At 54.1% G+C, this 26,531-nt stretch overlaps 1 protein-coding gene across 3 annotated transcripts in view; it reads left to right on the top strand.

Annotated features, from left to right (window-relative positions):
- The window catches only part of NRG2 (neuregulin 2), a 177,421-nt gene that overhangs the window by 120,194 nt on the left and 30,696 nt on the right, over positions 1–26,531 (top strand). For all 3 annotated transcript variants that reach the window (XM_044226329.1, XM_044226331.1, XM_044226322.1), the window contains 2 exons: positions 20,003–20,174; positions 25,317–25,435. In XM_044226329.1, the coding sequence (XP_044082264.1) occupies positions 20,003–20,174; positions 25,317–25,435 (291 nt within the window). The remainder of the gene's footprint in view (positions 1–20,002; positions 20,175–25,316; positions 25,436–26,531) is intronic.

A 26,531-nucleotide genomic window follows, 5' to 3' on the forward strand; every position in this document is an offset into this window, starting at 1 on the left:
TCACGACCCAAGCTGAAATCCAGAGATGGACACTTAACCGACTGTGCCACCCCAGGTGTCCCAAATTACCACAGCTTTTCTGACTCTCAGCATGCACTGATACAAAGCCATGAGCTGTCTTGGACTGCCAGGAAAGCTCTACGCAGGAGAAGTTATCTCCCTCTGGCCTGTGCCTTTCACTTGGGCCATTTTTGTCTTGCTGTCACCCTTGGCCATTCTTCACTAGCAGTATGGGTCACTCATCTGTCCCCCAGGGACGTAATGCCCTCCTACCAGGTGCCAGGCGCTGGGCTCCCAGCCCTAACGGGGCCTGACTCTGGTGGGAGAGACAGAGGTCATGAAGACCAATGCAAAGTGATGTGTTCTTGCAAAGACACTCGAACATTACTAAGGAAACAGAGGAGCTGTTTCCTGCTAAAAGCTTGTGGTAGCAGAACATTCCTCTTAGAATAAAGCCCATTGCATGCCCAGGGTTTGGGTTTTGTTGTTGTTGTGGTTTTTTTTTTAAGATTTTATTTATTTATTTGACAGAGAGAGATCACAAGTAGGAAGAGAGGCAGGCAGAGAGAGAGGAGGAAGCAGGCTCCCTGCTGAGCAGAGAGCCCGATGCGGGACTCGATCCCAGGACCCTGAGATCATGACCTGAGCTGAAGGCAGCGGCTTAACCCACTGAGCCACCCAGGTGCCCCTGTTGTTGTTGTTTTTAATGAGCCTACACTGTCTTGTTTGATCTAACCACTGCTTGCCTCCTCTCCAGGTTCCTTTCGCTCTGTGTTCCACACACCCCCCTCCCCAACACAAACACCCCCAGCACACTAACTACCTTTTCGTGTTACAACAGCAAGAATGCTCATTCCCACCCCACAGCCCTGGATGTGGTGTTGCTTTGACCAGGAAGCCTCTTCCCCTGAGTCCAGCCAACTCTTCATCATTCTTCGATTCCCAATTTAAATGCTTCCTAAGGGAAGCCTTCTCTCACTGCCCCGTTTCCTCTGTAGGACCCGTATGTCAATATCGAGATATGTTTGTTGCGTATGTCCCCATAATATTTAACACAAAGTTTAATTAATTTGCTGTTTATGTCATTAGTTGTTGGTCTTTCCCCTACCAAGACCGGAACCTGTGTGTCAGCCAGCCCAGGTCTATCTTGCTCACTGCCAATCCCCAGCACTGTGCCTGAAACATAGTAAGCCTTACTGCATATCTGCTAAATAAATGAATAGAGAGGTTGGCCAGACCAAGAAGGGGGAGGGCCATCCTGGGCAGAGAGATTAGTACGTGCAAAAGTAAGAGAGGAGACTGGGTAGTGTGTAGGCCTTGTAGGTAAATGTGGCTGGGGCATAGGATTCGGGGCTCAAGGCTGTGAGCTGGGGCCCAGTGCAGTAGGACTCCCGGCACCGTAAGGAGCTTGGGTTGAACCTGCAGGTAGTAGTGAGTGATCTGGCTTGGGTTTTGGAAAGCTCTGTCTGATGGCCTGGAGGAGGCAGGACTTCAAGCAAGGAGATCAAAGTGTGTAGGACAAGAGGAGGGAGCGAACTGAGGCGGTGGTGCTTGGCTGGGGAGGGGTGGATAGGAGTGCCGTTTTAGAAGCTGAATAAACAGAGGTTTGGAGCAGGAATAAAACCTGGGTTTGGACTCTGCCCAGGACCCCTCACTGCCTACCTCACAGGGAGCCATACTAAAGGAATCAAGATGAGTGCTACCTTGGGAGAGGGGATTGCTCTTCTACTTGGTCTCTCCGGAACTGGTCCCAGTGGGACAGGCTCGAGGCCCCAAGAGCACCAGAGATCAGCCCTCTGCAGGGCCATTGCCTCCATTGCCTCTATCTTCTCCGTTTCTCTGTCCACTAGCTTATCCTCAGCTTGGCCTAAAGGTCTGGCCAGCACCCCCTCCCAGCCTTGGAACCCCCCCACCCCCACCCACCAGTCCTTGGCCTTGACCCAGAGCCCTAGCTTGCTCCAGGCTCTCCTAAGGAGGACACTCCAGAGAAGCCTTGGGACCCTGTCCCGATGAGGCAGAGGAGTGGCTGAGATGATCTTTGACTCGGATTCCAGTTGGGATGGCTGTAAGGGGACACCTCAGGCAGAGAGAGGCAGGCAAACCGCAGGCTCAGGCTTTCTGGGAGCCAGAAGAGGGAGAGCCTTTGCTGTGTAACCCTTTCAGCACCACACCCAGGCTGGAGCCAGGACGCTGTCCTTTCTGGCAGCTCTTGCCCAGTGGCTTGTGGGAGGTGGAGGGTTGGGGGGTGGAGGGCTGTTGGGGTCTGAACTCACCTCTACAGTCCTGGAAGAGAGGAGCCAGCTGGTGCTGGCTGCCTGGGCTGTCAGTGTGTGTGCGGGAGGGGGGCTACCCGCCACCTGGGGCGCCCAGGTTGCTTCAGGCTGCAGCCCGCCTTGGCTGGGAGGGGCTCAGGGACGCAGACTCCCGCAGCCGCGCATAAAAATTACTCCCCCAGATGGTGGTATCCCATGGGGTTGAGGCCAGAGCTTCAGGGATGAGGAGGCACAGGCAAACTGCCTACAAGACACTAGGGGGGGGGGCGGAGCTCAAGGCCGGGGAGAAAGACTGCAAGAATCAAGAGCGGGTCCTACCTTACCCGGGTGGCCAGTGGGCTTCATTTTGGCCCCTCCCTGGCCCCTACTCTGGCGGTCTTCCCAGCCCCATGCTGTCCTTAGCCTGGCTCTTACTAGGAGATCTCTACTCCCTCCTCACCAATCTTGGCTCCGCACCCCCCCCACCAGCTGATTCCGGTCCTCGGTAGCGAGGTGTGTGGCGCTCTGTTTGGGCACCGATTCTACCTCGCTCGGCGGCCCGGGGAGGGGGTCCAGGGTCCAGACCCGGCTGTCCGCCGCCCCTTGTAGCCCGCACGATTGGAGGGGGGGCTGCGGACGGCGGGCGCGGGAGGGGAAGAGTTAAGGCTGGCTGCTCCCCTCCCCCGGAGGGTGTGACCGCCCTATAAGAAAGGCTCCGCGCTCGGGCACTGGGGCTGCAGGCAGCGGGGGCGCAGCGCGCCAGCGGAGAGCCGAGGCCGTCCTAGCCTCGCGTGCGTCCCACCGCTTGGGACCCCGGGCAGAATGTCGGAGTCCAGGAGGAGGGGCCGAGGCCGCGGCAAGAAGCACCGAGAGGGGAAGAAGCGGGAGCGGGAGCAAGAGCCTGAACCCGGGGAGAAAGGTAGGGCACCTCGATGCTCCCAGAAAGCCTGTTTCACTGGGAGAAACCTGCCACTCGCTCACCCGTCCCCAGCTCCTCGCTGGCGAGTCTGGAGCTGTGCGAGCGCCGCCCAGGTGACAGGCACCGAAGGAGCGTGAGTGCTTGCGGGCGAGCAGGACTCCGCGGCCAGGTGGGCATGGGATTGCGCGCCCGGGGTCTGGGGGTGGCTGTGCGCTTGTCCCCTGGCCGCGTCCGGACCAAGGGGCGGCGGAGAAGGTCTGCCCCCCTCCCGGGACCCGCCTGCAGATGCGGAGCCCTGAGTGAGCGGCAGGATGGAGCCGGGGGCACGGATAGGAAAGCGGACCAGTAGACACGGGCCTGGCCTGGCATGGCTCCGAGCGCTGAGGGAGCTGTCACTGCCTTTCCGACCTCCAAGTGTGCTCTGGGAGCACTCCCACCCATGTGCCACACCTCCGTGAGTTCTCCTCAGCCATTGGAGCAAGGGCAGCAGCGCCTGCCAGCTCTGGAGACTCAGAGGGGATGCCCTGTTCAGCTGGCGAGCTGTAGGAAGTAGGGAGCCAGGGCTTTGTGGCTGACATTGCTCCCAGAACTGGACCAGGGACCAGGCATTTGTCTCTCTCTGGTCTTCAGGAGTACTCTCTCATGCCTAGGGGTTCTGTCCCCAGGGAGGAAGTGGAGAAGGTGTCCTGGGTGAGCGAAGAGCCCTGAGCTGACACTCACATTGATGCCCTCCCAGAGCAGCTACAGGGTAAAGGAGGAAAGATCCCACAGAGGGCACTGGTCTGGGAGTTGGGAGGCTTCAGTGGTGGTTGAGGATATGGCCAAATCTCTTTCCTTTTCTGAACTTCTATATAATGCGGCAGGAGCTGTGGCAAGAAAGTCTCTGAGGTCTCTTTGTTAAGGAGAGCCCAGGAGTCAAACTTTGCCTTTAGCCTGGTAGTTAATTAGGAGCTAGTGAAATTTAAAGGCCAGGGCTGTGTTTTCTTTATAAAGAACACCCCTTAGGGCACCTGGGTGTCTCAGTTAGGGCTCCTACTCTTGATTTTGGCTCAGGTCATAGTCTTGGGGTTGTGGAATCAGGGCTCTGCATCAGGGTCCATGTTCAGTGGGGAGTCTGCTTGGGATTCTCTCTCCCCCATCCCTCTGCCTAACCACCCTTCACGCTCACACTTTCTCTCTCCCTCAAATGCATAAATCTTTAAAAAGAAAGGAAGAAAGAAAGAATGGCTTTCTGCCCATCTCCACTAGGCAACTGTGTCTAGGTGTCCACCATAAGGAGATGGACGCTGCTGGTGTGTGTCCTAAGTAGTGTGTCGGTCAGCTTAAGCTGGGCACATGTAATGTGGGATTAGCTTCCAATCTGAGACCTGAAGAAAGTCAGGGTGCCTATTTTCAGGGTCAAAATTTATGGATGTGACTCAGTGAGACACCCATTTTTCTCCCACCCACCCACCTACACCCTGCCAACCCCGAGCACATCCTATCATGGGCAGCTCAGAAGGCTGACTGGTTAAGGACACCTTCCCAATGTCAAGGAAGCCACTTGATGGGCTTCAATGGGTGAGTAGTAGTGCCAGGGAAATGAGAACTACTACTACCAAGGGTAGAGTACACATTAGGGCAGTGGAAGAGTGGACTATGAGTAGGAGGTTCCACAGACCTCTCAGTGATCTCTTCCAGAACCTTCTGCCCCTGTGAGAAAGTCCTTCTTGGTGTCTCACTATAATCTTTCCTGCTTTTTTCTTCTCTGCTTCATGTTATTCCCCGCTTCCCGGTGGGAAGCCTGCTCTTCAGAATGCCTTCCTTCACGGAGCTGGCTGGTGAGCAGATACCAAACAGAACCAAGGCCTGGCTAGAGGGACTTTGGAGACCTGGGACACTTTGGAAGGGGGAAGCCATGGGGTAGGATCATGCTCCAAAACAAGGTATCAAGAGAAAGTACCATGTCGGTGAGAAACAACAGTCTTAAGTCCATGATGTGTCTAGGGGGTCTGATTTCAAACCCAGTAGAATCAGTGCTTAAGTCAACTGGAAGTCACCCTCACAGTTCCCCTCCAGGCCCACCTGAGGCTGCAGGGCTCTCTTAGTGCATGGTCAGAGCATGCCGGTAGTGGAGGACATGGGCACTGGGTAGCCAGGGTGGGGCCACAGTTGGTTGAAAGTCTAGGAGGTGCAGACATGGAGAATGTGAGCAAGTTATCCACTAAAATCTTCAGCTTAGATGGCAGGGTGGGGTTGGGGTGGGATCTGGAAAGTGGGAGGGAGAAAGGAAGAAAGAGGAGGTGATGTTAATTAATTGGCTCCCCACCCTCCCCCCACCAACCAGCAGCCTCCATCTCTTTCTTGGCAAACAGCAGGAGGAGTCCCCCAGACACACACACACACAGGCCAGCATGGGGGGGTAGACTTTTCTTCTCCCTCAATGAAGGAGTGCCTGCTGAGCTGCAGGTGTGACTCAGTGAGTTAGTAGGGCTGAACCTGGTATCCCTCACCTGGGGCAGTTCCCCCCATTTCCTTTTGCCCTTGGGGATTGAGGAGGGGGCTGCTGGCATGACCCATGCCAGCCCTGGCAGCAGTATTGGGGGATGGGTAATAAACTCTTGTACCTGGGGTCTGCCCCCTGCTCTGCCTCTGTGTGACCCCAGGCACTGCCTGCCCTCCATCTGGGCCCCTGGAAATGGGTTCTGCTCTCAACTTGTGCTTTCTCTCCATGGCGAGGCCAGAGCCTCAGGCCTCAGCCCTGTGTCTCTGAGAAGCCCAAGGGAGGAGAGCTGCGAGATTGAGGTGGAAGAGGAGCCAGCCCCCATAGAAACTGATCAGCCCTGAAAATGCTATCTGGTTTTGAAGAAGGGCTTGGGGATTAGACTCCAAGTCACCAGCCTTTTCTGGGTGCCCCCTAAAAGGCCAATCAGGGATGGATGGAAATGTCCCCTCCATTGAGCTCCCCGTGAATTGGGAAATCATGTCTGCCCACAAGAGGCCAGGGGCCACACTTTGGTCTGGGTGTCCTGGAATATGAAGGTGAATTAGCATCACCAGCTGAGAACTCCGGACATCTCATTTGAATGGGCATGAAGAAATCCTTGCAAGGTCTTTCTCATCTTTCTCATCTCCTGCCTGTGGCAAAAAAACAGCACCCAGAGTTCTAGAGCAGACTACTCGTTAGGCTGCCAAGGGTCAGGTCAGAGGTGGTGACATGCCCACAGGTGGTGATGTGCCACATCTCGTGGTTGGTCTGGCCGTCTCCACCTCTGGCCTCAGCCCCAGGCTGACCCTGCTAGCCAGGCACATTGAGCAGTCCTCCTGCCACTCTGGGGCTCAGTGTTTGCCTCACATTCTGGCTATGGCTTCCTGGCCCCTGGGAGTTCGTTAGGATCAATAACAACAAGCAGAGAGTGACTTTGTACTTGCCAGTGCGCTTTCATCCTGACAGCTCAAAGCAGTTTACAGACCAGGACTCATCAGCCCTCAGCCCAGGTCTCAGGAACTCAGCAGGGGGGGACGAGGGGACAGAGATACTGAGGTTGGAGGAGGGCAGTGAGTCACCTGGGGTGGGGGAGCTGGGTGGCCACTAGGTCTGGGAAAGTAAAATCAGACTGAGGGTTTCAGACTGCACACACAAGGGATGTTCTCCCTTTGAGAAGGAGGAGCTTGTCCCTTCTGACCTGTGTGGACTCCGTGAGCTGGCTGCTGGAGGAAGCAGCCACAGCTTCGTGGGCAGCACAGGTCCTGGGACGCAGATATTGGCAGGAATCCCCAAGGGACCTCAGCTACTGCCCTCTGCCCTCGGGGCAAGAGCTGCAGGGCCAAGTCAGGACAGCCCTGACCTGGAGTGGTGCCAGAATGAAATGTGTGCGGGAGGAGGGGCTGGCCCCACATGGGTGAGCCCCAGCCTAGGCTGGAGGTGAGCTTCCCAGTGTGGATACCCATGCCTGATGCACCCCACCCACCTGTCTGCCTTTCTCTGCTCTCCAGCCCACAAGGCTTGCCTGAAAGGACCGCTGGCAGAGAAGAGAGAGGGTTGCTTATTTATTTATTTATTTATTTATTTTAAGAAGCTGGCAAAACATTGCCAAAACTTGAGACCTGGAGCCCATCAGAATCATATTCCCATGTGTTTTCCCACCATTTCTGAGCCTGTTGCCCACCATTTTGTAAGAGTCATTTATCAGAGTCAGGGGCGCCTGGGTGGCTCAGTTGGTTAAGCGTCTGTCTTCAGCTCAGGCTGTGATCCCAGAGTCCTGGGATGGAATCCCCCATTGGACTCCCTGCTCAGCAGAAGACTACTTCTGTCTCCCTCTGCTGCCTCCCTCCCCTCATGCTCTCGGTCTCTCTGACAAATAATCTTTTTAAAAAAATGCAGTTTCTTAAAAAAGTAATAACTTAGAGTCAAGTACAGTATATTCCTGTCTTCCTCCAACCCTACCTGGGCATAAGCATTTACCAGGACTTCCAGGTCCCGGCCCCGCGGTAACTATACAAAGTGCATGTACATTCACTCCGTTTTATAAATTCAGTTCCGCAAACTTCCACCTAGCTCCTACTCTGTGAACGAATCTTGGTCTCTGCCCTCAGCAAGCTCAGACGGCTCTTGACACAAACACCTGCGATCAGAACCATGTGTTAAGCCAGAAAAATGTACAGTGTGTGATGGGGAGAATAAATGGCCCTCCTGGAAGGGTGTAGAGAGGGCTTCCCAAAAGAGGTGCCATTTGAGCAGAGTGTGGATGGGAGAAGGAATTCAGCAGGGCGAGACAGGGCTTTCCAAGGGGTGGGGGGAATCATGTCCATGGCCAACCTGCACTGGGGCGAAAGGAGGAGCAGCCTTCATGCACTGAGCACATACCATGTGCCAGGACTGCTTCTATGAAGTCTAGGTATTATTTTATCGTCCCCACTTTACCAATGGGAAAACTGAGGCAGAAGAGTTCATGACTTGCCTGGGATATGGCCATGAATTAGTGGCAGGGTCACCAGGTCCAGGTCTGCCCCCTGTCCTGCCTCACCATGCACGTGTCACTTGTCCCTGGGCTCTAACAGTTTGTGTCCCTCCAGAAATACCAGTGAGGGGCATAGAATGCCCTGTTAGTTCACTTATAGGAGCAGGTCCTTCCCCTCACATCAGCTGGTTGGGTATGAACTTCTTGGGCTCTTGGGCAGGGTTTAGGGGGATCAAAGATGAGCGGGTTGAGGCCCTGCTCTCGACGTGAGCTCACAGTGGGACTGTGATGGTAAAGTATGAAAAGGAAGTGGAGCACCAACATAGGGGGACAGCCCTGAGGTCACACCCCCAGGCCACCAGAGAGAGTCCAGCTAGATCTGTCACAAGTCTGGGTAGTTTTCAGGTTCTATTGAGTCCCTTGTGCCACAGGTCAATGTTTAGCTCAGCAGGAGCCTGATTTAAGGCATAAACTGGGAACTTGCTAGAAATGCAAATTCTGGGGTCCCACCTCTGGCCTACTGAAACAGAAACTGCAGGGCTGGGGGGCCGATATGTGTGTTTTAGCAAATCCTCTAGTTGACTGTGATGATGCTAAAGTATGGGAACCACGGATGGAGCTGGGCGGCTAGCCTCCTGGAGCAGAGCCACCCCGGAGGGAAACTGTCGGGCCCATGGGTGTTGAACCAATGTATCAATGCCAGGCTTCATGCTTCGGGGCTACAGGCTATCCTTGGGGAATGGGTCACCCACCGCCTTGTGGGCCAGGGTAGGTGTGGACAGACATAACTACTGTTGCAAGAATGCCCCCGGCCAGGGCTGACACAGAATAGAGATGAGAGACTCATTCCCATCAGAGCAATCTGGGAAGCTTCCTGGAGGAGGTGGGGTTTCAGTAGACTTTGAAAGATGAGAAGGAGGAAGACTCTGAAGAGCTGGGCCTTTGGGCTAAGGAAACCCCTTGAACAAATGTGCAGAACAGAGGATACTGGGAAATAACATGGAGTCCTGAGGATATGCCACCCTACATGATGTGTGGGAGGGAGAGACCAAGCGGGCCCAGCAGTGGGTTCGCTGAAGGTCAGGCTGGGGAGTTTAGACTTATCTGAAATAGTCTTATCTGAAGCTTCTGGGGCAGTCAGGTGAAGCTGGATCTGAGCTCGTGGTGCAGTCCCTTCACTGTACAAATGGGGAAAAATGAGGCCCCGAGAGAGAAGTCTGCACCCCAATGAGGCGAAGAGTTTGGTGGTTTCAGGCCAAGAGGGAGAGCAACAGCTTTGTGAAGTGCCGCCCTCTCCCTGGCCCGCTGTGGCCTCATGTCTCCACGCTCACCTATGGTGATCCAGTCAGAAAGAATTTCTCATAGTTCCTGGAGTGTGCTGTGGTCTCCTGCCCCAGTCCCTTGAACCTTTCATTCCCTTTGCCTGGCGCACCGTTTCCCTTCTTCGGCCTAACTCCTGTCATCCTTCAGTTTTGCTTTCTCCACAGAACACATCCTGCCCCAAGATGAGGAGGGAGGGAGATGGGCAGCCTCTCTGTTTTCCCCCAGCACCTCCCCATCATAGTGCCCATCCAAGTCAGCGGACTCTTCCCCAGGGCCAAGACCACGTCAGCTTGACCCTCAGCACAGGACATATGCCAAGTGTCCAGTTCATGCTCGAGTGCAGGAATGAAGGAGAACATTCCCGAGCCCTTTCACTCCTATACAAGGAGCCCCTCCGGCCCCTCTTTTATTTGAGGGCAGCCTCCCACCTGCAGCCAGGGGCCCCTCAGTGGTTGGACAGCCTGGTGGGCCGAGCAAGCGTAGTCCTTGGTGTAGTCCCCACCTTATCACCTGCTCTGCTATCCTGGGGCAGACACTTGTCTGGGCTGAGGGGGAGGAGAGGGCAGAGTCAGGGAGCAGTGTTGGGTGGGAAAGGGCTCTGAGATGGGCTACAGAGGGACCCCATGCTCCCCCTGAGTGCTTGCAGCAGCCTCGTTCAGGGCCACTGTGAATCACCAGCAGTCACAGTACGGCCCTCATTCATTCACTCATTCGGCCCACGAGCACCTGCTCGGTGCCAGATGCCAGGGGTAGAACGAGTCTCCAACAGGATAGGAGATGCTCGGGGAGCCTGCGTGAGGCGGAGATTGCTCCTGGCTGGGTGGTTTAGAGGAGGACAGTGGCTCCCGGGGAGAGGCTTAGGCTTCTAGATTAAGAAGAGCAGCCAGTTAGGGAGTTCTCTATTCCCAGTACTGTGCTGTGCACTTCTTGACAGACTTTAACCCCATTTCTTTCCAGCCGCAGTCCCAAGAGGTAGGCGGGAGGGTACCTTTTTCATAGACAAGGAAATAAAGGCTCGGAGAGGCTGAGTCACTTTACTAGCTACACAAGACACTGGGCAGAGCCAGGATGTAACCGAGACCAGTGTGACCCCATGGCTGTGTGTCTGACAGTCTCAGCTGTGCTTGTGGCAGGGGTATGGGATGGTGGGGGAGCAGCAGAGGGTGTGGAGGCAGGCGGAGCAGAGAATAGGCATATTTGGGGAGCGGCCAGTGATTTGGTCTGCCTGGAATATACCATTCCTGAAGAGAAGTGGTGAAGAGAAAGCAGACAGGTGTGTTTGGGAAGGGGGCCCATTCGCTGACCCAGCAAGCTTCCCCCAAAGGGAGGGCAGGCAGGTTGGCCTTTCTTCTACAGACGTCATGGAGCCAAGGCAGGTTTTGGAATGGTAAAGAGGCCCATAGAGGTGACTATGTCCACTCTTAGTAGACTGGTACTGGGGCTAGTGGGAGCTGAAGCAGGACCAGGCGGACGAGGGAGGGTGAGGAGGATAAGAGGCTTGGTGGACGGCGAATGGTCTTAGCCTGTGGGGAAAGTCAAGAGAAACACAGTTGTCACCGATGACAAGTTGTCACAGATGACTGGAAGAGGAGACCTAGGAGAAAGAGTGGTCCTGAGAAAGATGGGAAATTTGTTTCCCACATGCTCTGTTTGAGCCAGTGACTATCCAGAGAGTTGCTCATTTTGGGGTGAGTCCCTTCCAAACCCCCCCTCTCTCATTAGCCTGGACCACAGAGCCTGCATCTCAGCCCTCCAAGACCCCAGAGTGCCTATCACAGGCTCTCCAGGCATGTGGATGGACTTGCAAGGGAGGCGGCTGGGCCTTGGTAACCCCCCTGCCTGCACCCACTGTGGTATCTGCCTTTGCCGAGCGCATGGGCCCATCTGTGCCTTTCTTGTATTGTGCCTACCAGGACCTTTCCCCTGAAAGCCAGTGTTTCTTAGAATTCTTTTTATTTTATCTTCAAAATCCCCATCCTATGTCTGTTTGCTTTAATACAAAGATGTTGCTTTTTCTTACTAATGAGCCTGGCAGAGCCCTCAGAAAGCGGCCCTGAGATCAGCCTGCGGCTTTGCGGGTGTCCCAGTCTGAGAAGCTGGTCTGTGAGCTGCCTCCCCTCTCTCTACCCCCACTCCACTTCCTTGTGACCTAGAGCTTCAGAAACAACTTTCTCCAGACAGGCTGAGGAGGTGGGAAGGGCAGGCCCTTCCTGAAGGGGATCGGGGCCCTGGGATCTCCTCCTTGGCTCTCACCCTGGGTTCCCTGAGCAAGGGGCGGCCCCGTGGAGCAGCTGCAGGCGCCCCCACCCCCCACCCCACAGCTTCTGGGCTGGGCCCAGCACTCGGGCCCAGAGCCCAGCCTTCCCCAGTGGGGAGATTAAACAGTTTGGGCACATGTAAAGGCCTTCCAGGGATGTCGTCTCTGCTCTGTCCGTCCTTCTGCCCCCAGCAGTGGAAGGGGTGACAATGGTAAGAAACTTCCATCCCCTCCACAGAGAGCTTTCTCTTCCTCCCTTCTTCTAAAGCAGGCAGGAAGCAGTTTACACATGAGTCAGCTGCGGCCCAGAGAGGCTAAATCACTCACCTAAGGGCAGAAGCTAGAAAATCGGGAGACGGGGACAAAGACCTGAGGTGCAGTGTCCCCAGCTGCCACCCTTTCCTCTGTTGATGTGCCAGCTCTGGGTGTCTGGGGCCTGTGCCCCAAGGACTGGGAAGAACCCAGAAAGACCTCATGTCTGTGTGGAGTAGCAGAAGCTGCTCCACAATGGATGCCTCTGCCCTGTGACCCTGTGCAGTGTCCCCCAGACGTCAGTGACATCCCTTCAGTCCCCCACCTCTACTGCTCACGTGCCCGCGTCGCAGCCCACGCGAGGAACTGCAGTACGTACCTGCCTGACTCCAGGAGCTGACCATTTCTGCCTTGGCAGGACCCCAAGGAAGCCAGCGTCGCTGGCAGTGGGAGCGGGGGTGGCCATAGCATTGGTCCTCAGAGTCAGGCCAGGCTTGTTATAGGGGTTGGGTGTCAGTGGATGGGAGCTTCTGGGTGGGCAGGAGAATCTCTAAGGCAGGAATGGTTTCTGTGGGTATTGGAGCTCCCAAGTTCTCTCTCCTCCTCCCCCTTCCCTTCCCCTTCCTCTGTACCCACCTTCCTGGAGCAGGGTCTGCCTCCCCTCTTAGCTCCTGTCCCCAGCTGGCCTTGTCCTCTACCTTGTAGCTGCGGTGCCAGGTGTAGAGCTAAAAGCCCAACAGGTCTGGGCTGCTTCTCACCGATGCAGGGAAATGGCCCCATGTGAGGCTCGGTCCCCTGCCAGTGTCAGCAGAACCCTGAATGGTAGGCAGAGCCCGAGCCAAGGGTGGGTGCCATATTGCCTTGCTCAGCACCGTATCCCTGATGTCAGGTGGGGGCCTGGTACATCAGAAGGATTGTTGGAAGTGGATATTTGTTGGATGATTGTGAGAATAGGGCAGGGCAAGCCCAGGCATCAGGCTGGGCCTGGTTGGCTGAGGAAATGCGGCTGGGGAGGGTGGGGGGAAAGCCAGGAGGCCTGGCAAGGTGTAAACGGCCTTTAGGAGGTCTGGCCCTATGAGTCTGAATAGCTCTTCTGCAGGCCACGGGGAGGGTACCTGGCTGCCCGTTTCACAGAGAAGGCCTCTGTGCCCACTTAAACCAGCTGTGTTTTCAGTTGTTCTTTTCTTTCCCATTTGAACTTGGAGTCTGTAATTAACCTCCGATAGGCTGCAGTCACTTTATGGGTAGGAGAGGGGTGGGGAGGGGGCGAGCCTGGAGCCCGCCAGCAGCATGCCGGTGGGAGACTTTGATGCCAGGCAGGCTGGCCACCTTGTCTCCAGGTGTTGCCCTGCAAAGGGGACTGCTCAGCCTTAGTCATGAAGGGAGGATCATTAACCCTTTCAAGAGTCCACTGCCCCTGCCCCCTGGTTGCTAGGAGGGAGGCCGGGCCAGGTCCTCCCCGGCTGGGCTGCCTGGCTCTGTCCTGGGCGTCTGTCTTGCTCTCAGATCTCAACAGGCTCCGCGCCCACCGCCCACTGCCGAGAGGAATGAGGTCAAGCTGCTGGCAGCAGCGGTACCTCCTGGCCTCGGGGCCGGGATGTGGGAAAGGAGCAGCCCTGGTTGTTCTTGCTGTTGTTATCTTCAGCAGGATGCTTGGTGGGGATTCCCTCGCAGACAGATACAGCCTAGATGCCCTGGCTTGGCATCAGGGGATAAGGAAGCAGGAGCCACCGGACACCCCATGGGGAGCCCAGCTTGCTGGATGGCTGAGGAGCTCTCGGGGAGTGGGGTTGCTCAGCAGAGAGGACTGGGTCTGAGGAAGAGACTGAGGGGAGGTAAAGGGAGGGTTGCCCAACAGCCACCCAGGCCATCATCTTGCTGCATGCCCTTCCACCTGTGGGGAAGGAGCAGCCACAGACAAGCAGGGTATCAGTGACAGTCATGGGACCCCCTTCTCATGTGCACAGATCTTCCTCTTCCTTCTGCTTGACATCTCGCACCTGGGTTCTCTCCTGTGTGCTGAGGGGCCTTTGTGAGTCCCTTCTCTGTGTGGGGAGATACAGACCCTCCAGACTGGGGCTCTTCACTTTGGCTACGAAGCTGAATTTGTAGAGAAGTTTATTGCAGTCTTGTTAATATTAGATGATGTTAGAGACGACCTAACCAATTCATTGGAATGATGAGACAGGATATGGACATTAAAATGATTTAGATTTGTATTTGTAGATTCAGGAGAACGTTTTTACAATATATTTACTAAAGGGTAGGATATAAAACATTTTAGAAAAGCCTTGCAGGAGACATTTGAAAATGTTGACAGTGTTTCCCCACCCCCCGCCCCCCATGATAACTGGATTTAAATGTGCTTTTTCCTGACTTGTATAATTTTTCTACAAGAAAAATGTATTTCTTATGTAACAAAACAGTAACAGAGAGGGACAAACTAAACTCCTTGAGGGGTGGGAGAGGCTGCATCAAACATGGCCAGATCATTTCTGTCTGGAACAAAGCACTGAACCTGGCATACAGTAGGCACACAGTAAATGCATGTCAACTGACTTGCAGCGAGCTTCTGCCCACTAGGGTTGATCAGCTCTTGTCCTGACAAATCCCTCCATCCCAGGAAGCCTGTTCCTCTGCTTGTTTTACCTCTGCCCCAAGATACTCGTGGGACATGGTACAGTGATCTTCATGCCTCACACTAGCATTACATTCTGGGCCCTGGTCCATCAAAGAGACCCAGACAATCCCAGACCCAGCTCAGAGAGAGTGCCCCGGCAGAAGTCAAAGAGCTGGCCTGCTCACATCTTAGGATCTGTAAGCACCACCTCCACATCCTCAAAGGTCTGCTGTCCGGGGTGTCCCCAGGGGCTGGTACTGGATCCAGTGACTGGGAGCCACTGTGGGAGAAGTCATGGTGGCTCGGCATGTAAGAATGACCTTAAAATGCACAGAGTAAGGTCAGGCCATTCCCTGAATTATAAGCCTCTGAGGTCTTCCCACCCCACCTACCAGACCAATCCGGGCCATCCTGGGGAGCTTGTCTGTACCCTTCACATAGAATGCCTAAGGAGGCTCTGGGCCCAGAAGTGAGGGTGCTGAGGTCCTCTGGGTATTGTTGTGACTGCCACCTCAAGGGTCTTCTCTTTCTTGCCCCCTGAGCCACTTCCGCTCCCCCTCAAGGGACTTGCCTGATACAAAACAAAAACAAAAAAACAAACCAAAAAAAACCACCAAAACAACAACAAAAACACACAGCCTATTCTCAGTCCTATTCCCTTTCAAAAAGCCTGTGTTTGGCTTTCAGAGAGCTGTGAACTTAGATTTCTGTGAACAGGGACCAAGACTAGACACTGTTAGAGCAGGAGGCATGGTTTTTAGTATCTTAGATGAGTCTGGCGAGGAACTGTTAATAGATGCAAAAGAAGACTTTGTAAAGAACATGGCATGATTCAAATGTATGGTTATTTTTATTTTTTCATCCTTTAGGCCAGTCCTGTTGAATAGGAATATAATGCAACCCAAATATGTAATTTAAACTTTTCTAGTAAGCACATAAGTGGGAAAAAAAAAAAAAGAAGAAGAAGAAGAAGAAAGAAAGAAAGAAAAAAGGGGCAAAACATCTAGATTTCTAGCCCTGGCTCACACAGCTCCACATCTATCACTGGGCCTACCCCTCCAGTCTCCCCTCACACTCCCACTGCCTTCTAGAATCTTCCAGCCACATGAGCCTCTTTTAGCCCTTGAGCTCACCAAGCTCATTCTCACCTCGAGGCCTTTATCTAGCTGCTTATTACTGCCTCATAGTCCCTATTGATCATTTGCTCTTGTCTCTCCTCGCTAAAACTCGCGTTCCCTAAGAGCAGGAATCTTATCTGTCTTCTTCACTACTGTATACTCTGGGTCCACAACAGTGCCCGGCATGCCGTAGGTTGAATGAATGAACAAACGAGGAACAAGTGAACCAGGTGGGGTTGTTCTGAAGTGAGTGAGGAGACAATCAAGAAATGGCTATCAGGTCACACAGAATTCTCCCTACACAGAGTGTGATCTGAAATGCAGTCCCGGATTTCCCTTTGGTCACAGGGAATGCCTCTGGAGCCCCCATCTCCTCAGGCCCCCTAACATGGGCTCATGCCTGCTGTGTCTGGGATCAGCCTGTATGCACTCCCTCCCCATCACTGCCACCATGAGCAGTGGCCCCCGGCTCGGTGCATAGTATCATACCAGAACTCATGTCAGGAAACAAGGTAGTAGAGTGACCACCATTTCTTCCACCTGGTGGGTGGAGGGCAGGAGGCCCCCTTGTGTCAGAACTGCAAGAAAGGTCAACACTCCCCATGCAGTGGGGGTAGGCTCCTAGAAATTGAGAAGAGCACTGTCCCCAGTTCATGATGAGGAGGAGACTAGTTGGAGGTCACCAATTAACCAAGAGGTTGTTAGATCACTAGGTGTCAACCCAACTTTAGAGGAAAGCCACCCATGAAGAGGTTTTTAGCTTGGTCATTGAGCCAGTCATTGAGCTGTATACTGACAAGAAGTGTGTTCCTTTATGTTACATATGTTTCTAAAGCTCACACACCCAGACCCGCTTTTACAGGTTCTGCTTCAGAACATCTAGATGTTCCAGGCACCTACAGAAATTTTTAAAGCTTCCTTTGTGGTGCTCAGTAGCATCTAAGGTTAAGAACTATTGATAAGGAGGGGTGCCTGGGTGGCTCAGCCAGTTAAGTGGCTGCCTTTGGCTCAGGTCATGATCTCAAGGTCCTGGGATCGAGCCCCACATCTGGCTCCTTGCTCCGCGGGGAGCCTGCTTCTCCCTCTGCCTGCTGTCTTGCTCTTGTTCTGATAAATAAAATTTTAAAAAAGCAAACAAAAAGAAGAACTATTGATAAGAAGTAACTAGGGACCCCAGAGCAAGCAGATGAAGGAGAGAGTGGTGTAGGTAAGGGGCAAGGGTACTGACACAGGACGTCAGTCACACTTAGGTTAATACACATAAAACCTCTGGGTGTCCAAAAACATACCCCCAAATCAGCATTGAAAACTGCAAGCAGCAGGTAATTGGGGAAAATATAGAGAGCAGAAGGTTAATAGCCTTAATATTTACAAAAAAAAAAAAAACCAAAACCCTTATGGATCACTAAGATGAGCACCCAGTAGAGAAACAGTACAGACATGAATAGACAGTTCAAATAGAAGAAATACAATGAGCCAATACATTTATGAAAAGTGGTCAGCCTCCCCAGGAATCAAATAAACGCAAACTACAACAACAAAGAGACGTTATCTTTTGCCTAGCTAATTGGCGAAGATTAAATATGTGATAACACCTCATGTTAGTGAGGGTGTGGAAAAAACAGGCACTGCCATTCATCGGTGGGAGTGCAGACTGGTGCAACCTTTTCCAGAAGGCAATTTGGCACCGTTTAAAGCTGAGGAAGCTCGCATGCCCTTTTGATGCAGCCATTCCCCTTTTAGGAAGAGTGCCCTAGGAAATTATTGTGGATGGTAATAAACAGTAATAGCTAACCTTTGCTAAATGCTCTGTGCAAGCCAGACTTTACATGCGTTGTCTCGTGCGCTGCTCACAGCCATCCTCCCGTGAGAGAGGAGCTATTATTATCACCAGTATTTCCCAGGTGAGGAAACTGAGGCACAGAAGGATTAGGTCAGTGACCCGAGGACACTAAGCTAATGAGTAGCGAAGCCTGGATTTGAATCTGGACGTCTGAGTCAAGAGCCACACTGCCCATCCGGCAGGACACGCCGGATGTGTGCGAACAGTGAGCCCTGCGTGCACACGACAGGCACACTGCATATATATGCTGGGCAGGGCTGGGCCCATTTATAATGAGGTGGCAGTGGGGAGAAAACGCACTGAATATGCCAGGGTCTGAATTGGTTCTGTCAACTGGTTTCGATTCTAGGGCTGATAAAGGAATAGTATGCAACCATGAAAAATAAGAAAATATTGTGTGTGTGTGTGTGTGTGTGTGTGTGTGTGTACACTTGGGGCTTATACATATACATAGAAGGTCTACTGAAATGATAGAAATGCAACTGATAATATCGGCTGCCTCCTGCAAAGGCCCCCATGTGACTGTTGTCAGAAGTTAGAGGGAGACTTGTTTCTCAAGCCTTATACCCTTCTTATACCTACTTGAATTTTGAATTCTGTGAAGATATTATCGAAAGGTGTATTTATGTGTACTCGCACCCATAAGTTATTTAACAGAGCTATTCCACGTGACTTTATTTCCTTGAAATGTTACCACAGGTTCTGAGGAAACCTGTGGAAATTTGAGGAAAAAAGTTCTAAGACCCTTGCTTGGGGAATCATTCCAAAGTCAGCGATGATATGTCTTTAACTCTGTTCCCACCCATTCCCCAAACTGGTTTGCTCATGGAACCCTTTTCTCAAGTAAAGTGTATTATCATCTCTCTGGATATTCACATCCTGTAAAATTTGGTTTGGGAAATGCTGTCATTACTAGTTAATACCAAGCTCAAAGGCTTACATTTCTTTCATTAAACAAAAGAAATGGGTTACCGATGCTGAGCCCCTTTATTTACACTGCATGTGTACATGTGTGTACCTTACTTCTGAGTACCAGGATGGTGGATGATTTTGTTTTCTTTTATCTGTCTGTATTTTTAAGTTTTCTAAAATGAACAAAATCCTTTCACAAGCACTGTATAATGTCATGTTTGAAGCTTCTGGAGCCCTTTCTCATCTGCTCTCGCCACCCGAGCACCCCACTCCCATCTCCTGCCTGCTTACAAGCAGCCGTTCAGGGGTAGGTTCAGTGTGGGAGCCCTAGCAAAAGCCAGGCCCTCTTGGCTGCCTTCATCCAGAGTTGGCTGAGATGGAACCATTCGGTCCCCAGACAGCTCCCTGGCCCAACAGACCCTGGTTTCTGCTATTGGAGGAATTTCAGTTATGTTCTCTATTCCCCAAAAAGAGACACAGGCTGCAAAAGCAGACACAGCCCACTCTGGGCCTGACATGCTGCAAACGCAGATACCTGGGCTTCAGTCCCAACTCTGTGGCTGCCTGGCTGTGTGACCTGGGGCAAGTTTCTTAACCTCTCTGAGTCTCATCTTCCCCATCGATGTCTGCAATGACCCTTGCCTCACAGAGCTTAGGGACTGAATGAGAGCATGCAGAAGGCATTGTGTAACTTATAAAGGACTGTTCTGGTGGAAATTATTACATACCTCAGCAGAGAACACAGGCTGGCCCTTTCCTTCCTGAGAACAGAGAACTTCCCCCACCCCCCTTTTTTAGGTTATTGTGTGGAGGGGAGTGAGGAGATGAGGCATGGGAGATCTGGGCAAGTAGAAATAGAATCCTGTGTAAGAAAAGTAGGAGAAGCCTCTCGGCTTGGCATTTGCAGGCCTGCAGCCCTAGTTGGGCTGGTGTCCCCTCAGTGGAGCCCCAGGCCTTCTCCCCCAGAGACCTGCTCACCTGCCTCCCTATCCCTTCTAGCACCTTACACATTATTCCACTCTTAGCTCAGGCCACTCTTCCCCCAGCCTGCACTGGGGTCACTCCTCTTGGTTTCAGCACCTCCAGGCTTCCGTGTAGCATGCTATGATGTTAGTGCCAGATTGTAGCTCTCCTGCCGCCCTGAACTTTCTGGGGGCAGGAACTCTGTCCTCTTGGTCCTTCTGTGTCCTCCAGGCCCAACATAGACCTGGGCGTCTGGGATAGGAGTTAGAGCATGAGCCCCAAAATCAAGGGCACCTGGATTTGAATCCCAGCGCATCCTGAGAAAGTGGCTGCACCATTCTGAACTTCAGTTTTCCCCATCTGTAAAGGGGTTTCATCCCTACAGTGAGGCCATGGATTTTTTTCATAAGCTAATGTATATAAAGCTCCTAGTGTCATTCCAGGCATGAAGGAAGCCCCATAGGTCATAGCCACACTGACATCATTGCAGACCCTCTGTGACTGCTGACTGAAGCAGGAAATAACCCCGTGCCCTCCCTCCACTGCACACGCCTGGCAATGCACCCTACCTCTATATTGACCTTCCTGCCTTGTTCCCCACAGCCACCCGGCCCAAGCTGAAGAAGATGAAAAGCCAGACGGGGCAGGTGGGTGAGAAGCAGTCACTGAAGTGCGAGGCCGCAGCGGGCAACCCTCAGCCCTCCTACCGCTGGTTCAAGGATGGCAAGGAGCTCAACCGCAGCCGCGACATTCGCATCAAGTACGGCAATGGCAGGTGAGGAACGCACCTCTCTCCCTCCTCCCTGAAAAGGTGGGGGCTAGTTCCTGTCCCCCTTCCTGACCACACCCATTCCTCCCTGCAGCTCTGGGTCCCTTTGGTTATGGTGGCCCAGTGTCCTGCAGAATATAGATGCTTAATGGGAAGGTCTCTGGATGGTTGAAGGCAATTTGATCATCAAATACAGCTTTCCCTGTAAAGTCCCCTCTTGGCCCTAAAACTTCTCAAAGGATCTGCCTTCGGGCCTAAAAGCCCACCATTTGACAATGTTTGGTGGGAGACGACTCCAGGATGTATCTGGGAAGTCACGAGCGAGGACTTCAGCCTTCCTCTACCACCAACTCTCTCTCTCATCACCTCCCTTATAAAAGCGTTCCCTCCCATCACCGTGCCTGTCCCTCCCCCAGCTGCTGCCCTTCCTGCTTCTCCCCTCCACCATCACACAGGGTCCGCTGACTCCTCCCTGTCATCATCCACGGCTCTCTGCCCTGCTGGCCTCTGCCCTCCAATGACACCCCTCCGCTGCCCGTGACTGTGGCTCTTGAGAGACTCTGGCAACCTCAGAGCTTCATAGCCCCGGGCCTCCAGGCCTCTCTGCAGCCACTGTCCTGGGGCCACTGTCTCTGTGTACCCTCCCTTCTTCTGGACCTTTTGTGCTTATAACCACTCCATCAGTGCTAGAACTTTCCTGTCTTGGGGGCTTCCCTCCTCTGCTCCCTCCCTCTCCACTTGTGGGTAATTTCACCCTCTTCTAGCTGATAAGATTGTCTTTAGTGCTGCCAGCTAAGCACTAGCTCCCAGCAGGGATATGTCCCCAGACAGCTCTGAGCGATATGCCCCAGTCTAGCCTCTCCCCGGCATGCTTTCTAGCCCTGCCGCACCCTCCTGTCTCCCCTCTCAGTGGTGGCAAAACCAGACCGCCTACAGCCTGGCATCAGCCCCCATGACATCCCCACCATCAGGAGACACCCTGCCCTCTGCCTCTGCCCTCCATGTTCTTATCTGCCCTCCTGCCTCCAGCTGCTTTTCCTCCGCTGTCCCACTCTCTGCCATCCCCACTCTTCCTGGGCCGCAGGTCCCTTTGTGAGTTCGCTGTACGTAACATGCGCATATGGGACATCAGCTGCAAGCCAGGTCCTCTGCCAGGGGCTGGGCTTACCCCAGAAACCAAACTTGGTCCCTCCCTTCCCTCACAGAGCTTCTAGTCTAGCTTATAGATACAATACAGAAGGTGGTAGAGGCCTCCACCCTTTCTTTAAAAAAAAAAAAAAAAAGTGCCTTATCCACCCAGTTTTGCTGACTGTTCTAGAGGCCTGCCAATCCCGGTGATCCTGGCAGGGGAGATCTTTCTAACATAGACGCATATCCCCTCTTCCTCTGAGTCACTGCCATGCTGTTCCCCAACCCCTCAGTGTTCCTGATCCCTGGTCTGTTCCTTTCATGATCCCAGACTTGGGCCCAAGCTGTTCCCCATGCTGGCAGCTCCCTGCTGCCCTAGCAAAGCTCTCCAGGCCCAGATTAAATGTATTCTCTGGAATACCTTCCTGAACCCTCCAGGCAGCTCCTATGGTCCCTTCTCACAGTGCCTTGGACATGGTTCCGTTGCATTTCGGGGGAGATTGTCTGTCCCTGGAGCATGAGAGGGCCGCCCATGCACACCCTTCCGCCCTGTGCGGCCTGGCAGACATCGGCATTCAGTGTTGAATTAATGAAACTCTTGCAGGACTAGCTCTCCTGGGTATAGGGTGACACTGGGACTACAGGGCACCCTCCTTGGGTTGACCTAGACTTTGAGCCAGTTGCTGTCAGGTTAAGCCTCAGTCTCACCTGACAAATGGGTTACCTGGTCCAGAAACAGGGCCTGGTCAGGTCTTTCTCTCCTGGGTATTGGGGATCCCTAAGAGCCTGGAGTGTCCCCGCCACCCTCTTCCTATTAGGGCCTGGTCCCATTTGCTACAGCCCTGAAACTTCCTCCATCCACCTATCCCGCCCCTGGTTTCCCAGCAGTGAGTTGACAGGGTGGACAAGTGAGCCATGATGGAGGACTTCGGATTCCCTTGCTGCGGCCAAGAGGGCTGCCATCTCCACACACACACACTTCACCTGGCTTGGCAGGTGCTGGCGGAATCTTCTCTTTCCTTCCACCCACACTACAGCTTGCTCTCTGGCCATCCTAGCACTCCATCTGCCCGGCCATGCTCCGTCTTGACCTGGCCCTCGGTCTGCCGAGGCCGCCTCCCCCAGCAGGGGCTGCCATTCCCTGGGGCTGCCACACTGAGGTGTCTCTCCCAAGCCACCCCATGCCAGAAGAGAACCAGCAGCCCCAAGCCCCAGGCATGGGGCCCTCCCCTGCAGAACCACATGTTCCCTTATTTATGAGGGGCAAGCTGGAACAGGCCCCTCAGGCAGGCAGCGGGAGGTAGGCCCCAAGGAAAATGCACGGACGGGCAGAGGATGCAGCTGCCCAGATGCCACCCCTGCCAGCAGGAACCTGGCTGAGGAAGCTGGGGAGGGGCAGCCATTGCGGGGCCAGGCCTCGGTTAGTGTGGCAAGTGGGCATCAGGCCCACCAGGAAGATGGGAGAGAGTCCCAGACCCTCAGGCTTTACAAGCAGAGCTAGGAGTGACAAGAGAAGGTAGCAGCCCCCATTCCTTCAGGCCTGAGAGTCCCAGAGAGCCCCTTCCCTGCAGCTCTGACCCCAGGATCTCTTCTGCAAGTCTGCCCCAGCCCCGCCCCCGGCACTGGCCAGATCACCACCTGACTGAGAAACAAAGGTGCCTACAGCCAGCAAACCAAGACCCCATGGTTTCTGTCCACTCTCACCCCTTGCCAGCTCCTCAGAGGAGAGGGCCTCTCCCCAAGCCCTGGACTGACTTTCCACAGGTCTCACACACCATAGGTGGAAAGACCTTCCTTCCATTTCAGCCTTTATCCCTCCAGATATCTGCAAGCCTAACTCCACCTTTCCTGCTACCTGGGATGTGGTATAAGGGGAGCACCTGTGAATTCAGCTGCGGGTGACAAGGGTGGCTCTGTGTCCCCCTCCCTTCACCCTGTGACCCTCAGGTGGTCCCCTGCTCTTAGCTCATCTAGTGTCAGGGAATTGCTGGCCAAGAAGTGAGAGAAGCCTGGTCCTGGGGCTGCCAGGCTTCGTGGCATCAGATTAGGCTGAAGCCAGGAAGGAGATGCTGTTTTAGCCAGAGGGACCTCCGGGAATCTGTTTAATGAGGAGAATAAACTTGAATTGACAGAAGAGGATTGGAGACAGATACCAGCAGGTCAAGGAGACAGAGACTGGCTTGTGCTGGGGAGGGCTGAAAGGATGCAGCAGTCAGACAGCTGTGGCTGAAACATTAGTGAAGACATCGCCAGAGCAACAGGGCCTGTTGACAAGAGCACCCCATGGACCGTCCTTTGGAGGATCTTGGAGTCAGGAGGTCTGGGAAGAGCCCCCCACCCTGGCCTGAGGCAGCAGTGAGCCAGGAAACAGGTTCCCAAAGCACAGCCCCAGTGGGGATGGGGGGCAGTCCTCTGGCTCCCACACCCACAGCACAGCCTTGCCTCCCCTGTCCTCCTGTCACTGTCATGGCTCTATTTTTCGTCCCTGGGCTTAGGGCAACAGCAGCTGGACCACCCTACCTCCTGTTCCACCACCCCTCCAACACACTACACATATTCTGGGAATCCGGTGTCTTACTTTGGGACTAAAAAGAGGAGGTTACATCATGTAAAGAAGTTTTCATGCTACTTCTTGTTCCCCCTGGGGCCCAGGCTTGGGTACTAAGATTTACCCAAAGCTCAGAGGGGCCCCTGAATAGCACTGGGGCAGAGGGAAGGATGGGAGGTGTGAGTAGACCTCTCAGAGGCCAAGCATCCCGCGGCAGGTACAGAGAAACCCTGGGAAGGAAGGAGAGGATTGGCAGGGTCTTGGAAAGAAGAAAGGAACTAGGGCCTGGTGCCCTAGAGTCACTTACAGCCCAGAGTCCCTGCCCAGGTCTGGCCCCGCAACTCTCAGCATGCAGGGACAGGGTGCAAAGCCCTTCATGGAGGGGGCTAGGCCCCCAGCCTCTGGCCCTGGAGGTAGTCCATGGGCCCCTGAGGGACCCATGTCCTCACCAACTCCAGCTCCTCATCCAGCTCTGCTTCTGCCTTGCCAGGTCCCCTTGCACAAGTCCAGAAGCCCCTTTAGGACTGTTTTCCCATCTGTACTGCCTGTCCATCTCCAGGTTAGCCAGGAGGATCAAGTCAGGCCATCTGGAGCAGGAACTATTTGTTTCCCTGAGAGATCCAAGCTTCCAGCACATAGAAGTCATAAGTTAAAGCCCCTGGGAGAAGCCACAGAGTACCCCGAGTGGCAGGGCTAAGGTGAAGGGCGGGGAGCCACGGGTTGGAACTAGGAGGCTAGGCAGGTGCCATGCGAGCCCGTTAGCTCAGGGGCCCTGCCCAGGTCCCTGGGAACAGACTTTCCGTATCTAGAGCGGCGGGCTGCCACTCCAAAGGGAAGGCTGAGGTAACTGGTGAGGCAGTGGCTACCCTGTTTTGAGGGGGGGACACTGGGCCTGGGAAGGGACGCTGAAAGGAGAGAGGTAGCCACATGACTTCCTTAAGAGACCCCCACCGGGGCGCCTGGGTGGCTCAGTGGGTTAAGCCGCTGCCTTCGGCTCAGGCCATGATCTCAGGGTCCTGGGATCGAGTCCCGCATTGGGCTCTCTGCTCAGCAGGGAGCCTGCTTCCCTCTCTCTCTCTCTGTGCCTGCCTCTCTGTCTACTTGTGATTTCTCTCTGTCAAATAAACAAATAAAATCTTTTTAAAAAAAAAAAAGAGAGAGACCCCCACCTTCCTCCCCCTGAAAAAGGCTCCAAAGAAGGTCCAGCCCTGGAAAAGTGGACAGGAGGATTCACAGATTAAGAACATACATGCAGCTTCTAGCTCTACCCCATGCTCTCCTGAGCCCCCCAGGTCTCCCTCCAGCTCAGGGGACTCAGCATTCCACCTGGAGCCCAAAATCTACTTCTGATCCCCTCTGCACAGCCGCTGTGGCTCTATGGGGAGAGGTGACCGCTGGGTGACCGCTGGAGAGCCCCAGCCAGCCTGGGCCTTGGCTCACGTCTCTCCCTCTCTCATCCCCTCCCTAACCAGAAAGAACTCACGACTACAGTTCAACAAGGTGAAGGTGGAGGACGCTGGGGAGTATGTCTGCGAGGCTGAGAACATCCTGGGGAAGGACACAGTCCGCGGCCGGCTCCACGTCAACAGCGGTAGGTGGCCCCCCAACAAAGGGAGGGGTACTGCAGGGGTTTGGTTCGGCAAGCCTGTTGCCCCCCAGCCCTTGGGAGGCCCGCACATGATCTGTCTTGCACTTGACTCCCCTCCCTCCTTCTGCTGCCATATCAAGCCCCGAGATCTGGGCCGATTCAGAGAAATGCAGTCGAAGCATAAATGTTTAGCTTTGTTATCTGGGCCTGGAAGAGCCGCCAGCTCTCATTTTAAATATCCTGAAAACTAAATATTTTGAAATCAAGAGGTGGGGGTGGGGGACGGATATTTTTAGAAGGCAATTATGGGAGGCTGGGCTGCCAAGAGCGGGGCTCCAGGGAAAGGCAGGCCCTGGGCATGTGGGAGCTGACTGCCTGTTGCTTTGCTGGGCACCGGGGTGCAGGCAGCCATCTCCCCGGGGCCATGGCCAGGAGGCTGGGCTGTGTCGGCCCCTGCGGGAAGCCTCGTTCAGGGACAGCAGACCCTTCTCCCACAGACTGGCTTCTCCCTTAAGAACATGCAAGGTCTGAAGCCCACAGCACCCACAGCACCCCTAGCTCCCCACCCCAACCAGGGCAGCCCCAGTGTTGGATGCAAGCAGGCTGCTTTCCCTTGGCTGGAATGTGGCCAGAGCTGCCTGTCCTCAGGCTGCACGCCTCCACTCCAGCCCGGGAACTCCAAATCCCACAGATCGCTTTCCTCTTCCCAACACCCACACATTGAGCATACCGTTTTGGCTACCTGGTTCTTTGGGTTCACTTCCAGTCCTGCCCCGTCACTCTGACGCTGCAGCTGCCTTTGCCTGCCTGTACTTCTACCAGACAGCCCTCCAGGACTCCCAACCATCCAGCATTATCTAAGGAGAATGTGGGAGTTCCCTGCCCCGGTACCCTCAGTGCAAAACCTGGGGCAGACCCTGTCTGTCTGTTCTGTACTGGGAGGGGTCTCTGTGTTCTCCCAGCCTCTTAGGCTCCTCGTCTCCCTTGCTGCCCTGTTTTTTTTTTTTTTTTAAAGATTTTATTTATTTATTTGACAGAGAGAGATCACATGTAGGCAGAGAGGCAGGCAGAGAGAGAGAGGAGGAAGCAGGTTCCCCGC

The sequence above is a fragment of the Neovison vison genome, chromosome 1 (genome assembly GCF_020171115.1).
Source record: "Neovison vison isolate M4711 chromosome 1, ASM_NN_V1, whole genome shotgun sequence".
NCBI lineage: Eukaryota > Metazoa > Chordata > Mammalia > Carnivora > Mustelidae > Neogale > Neogale vison.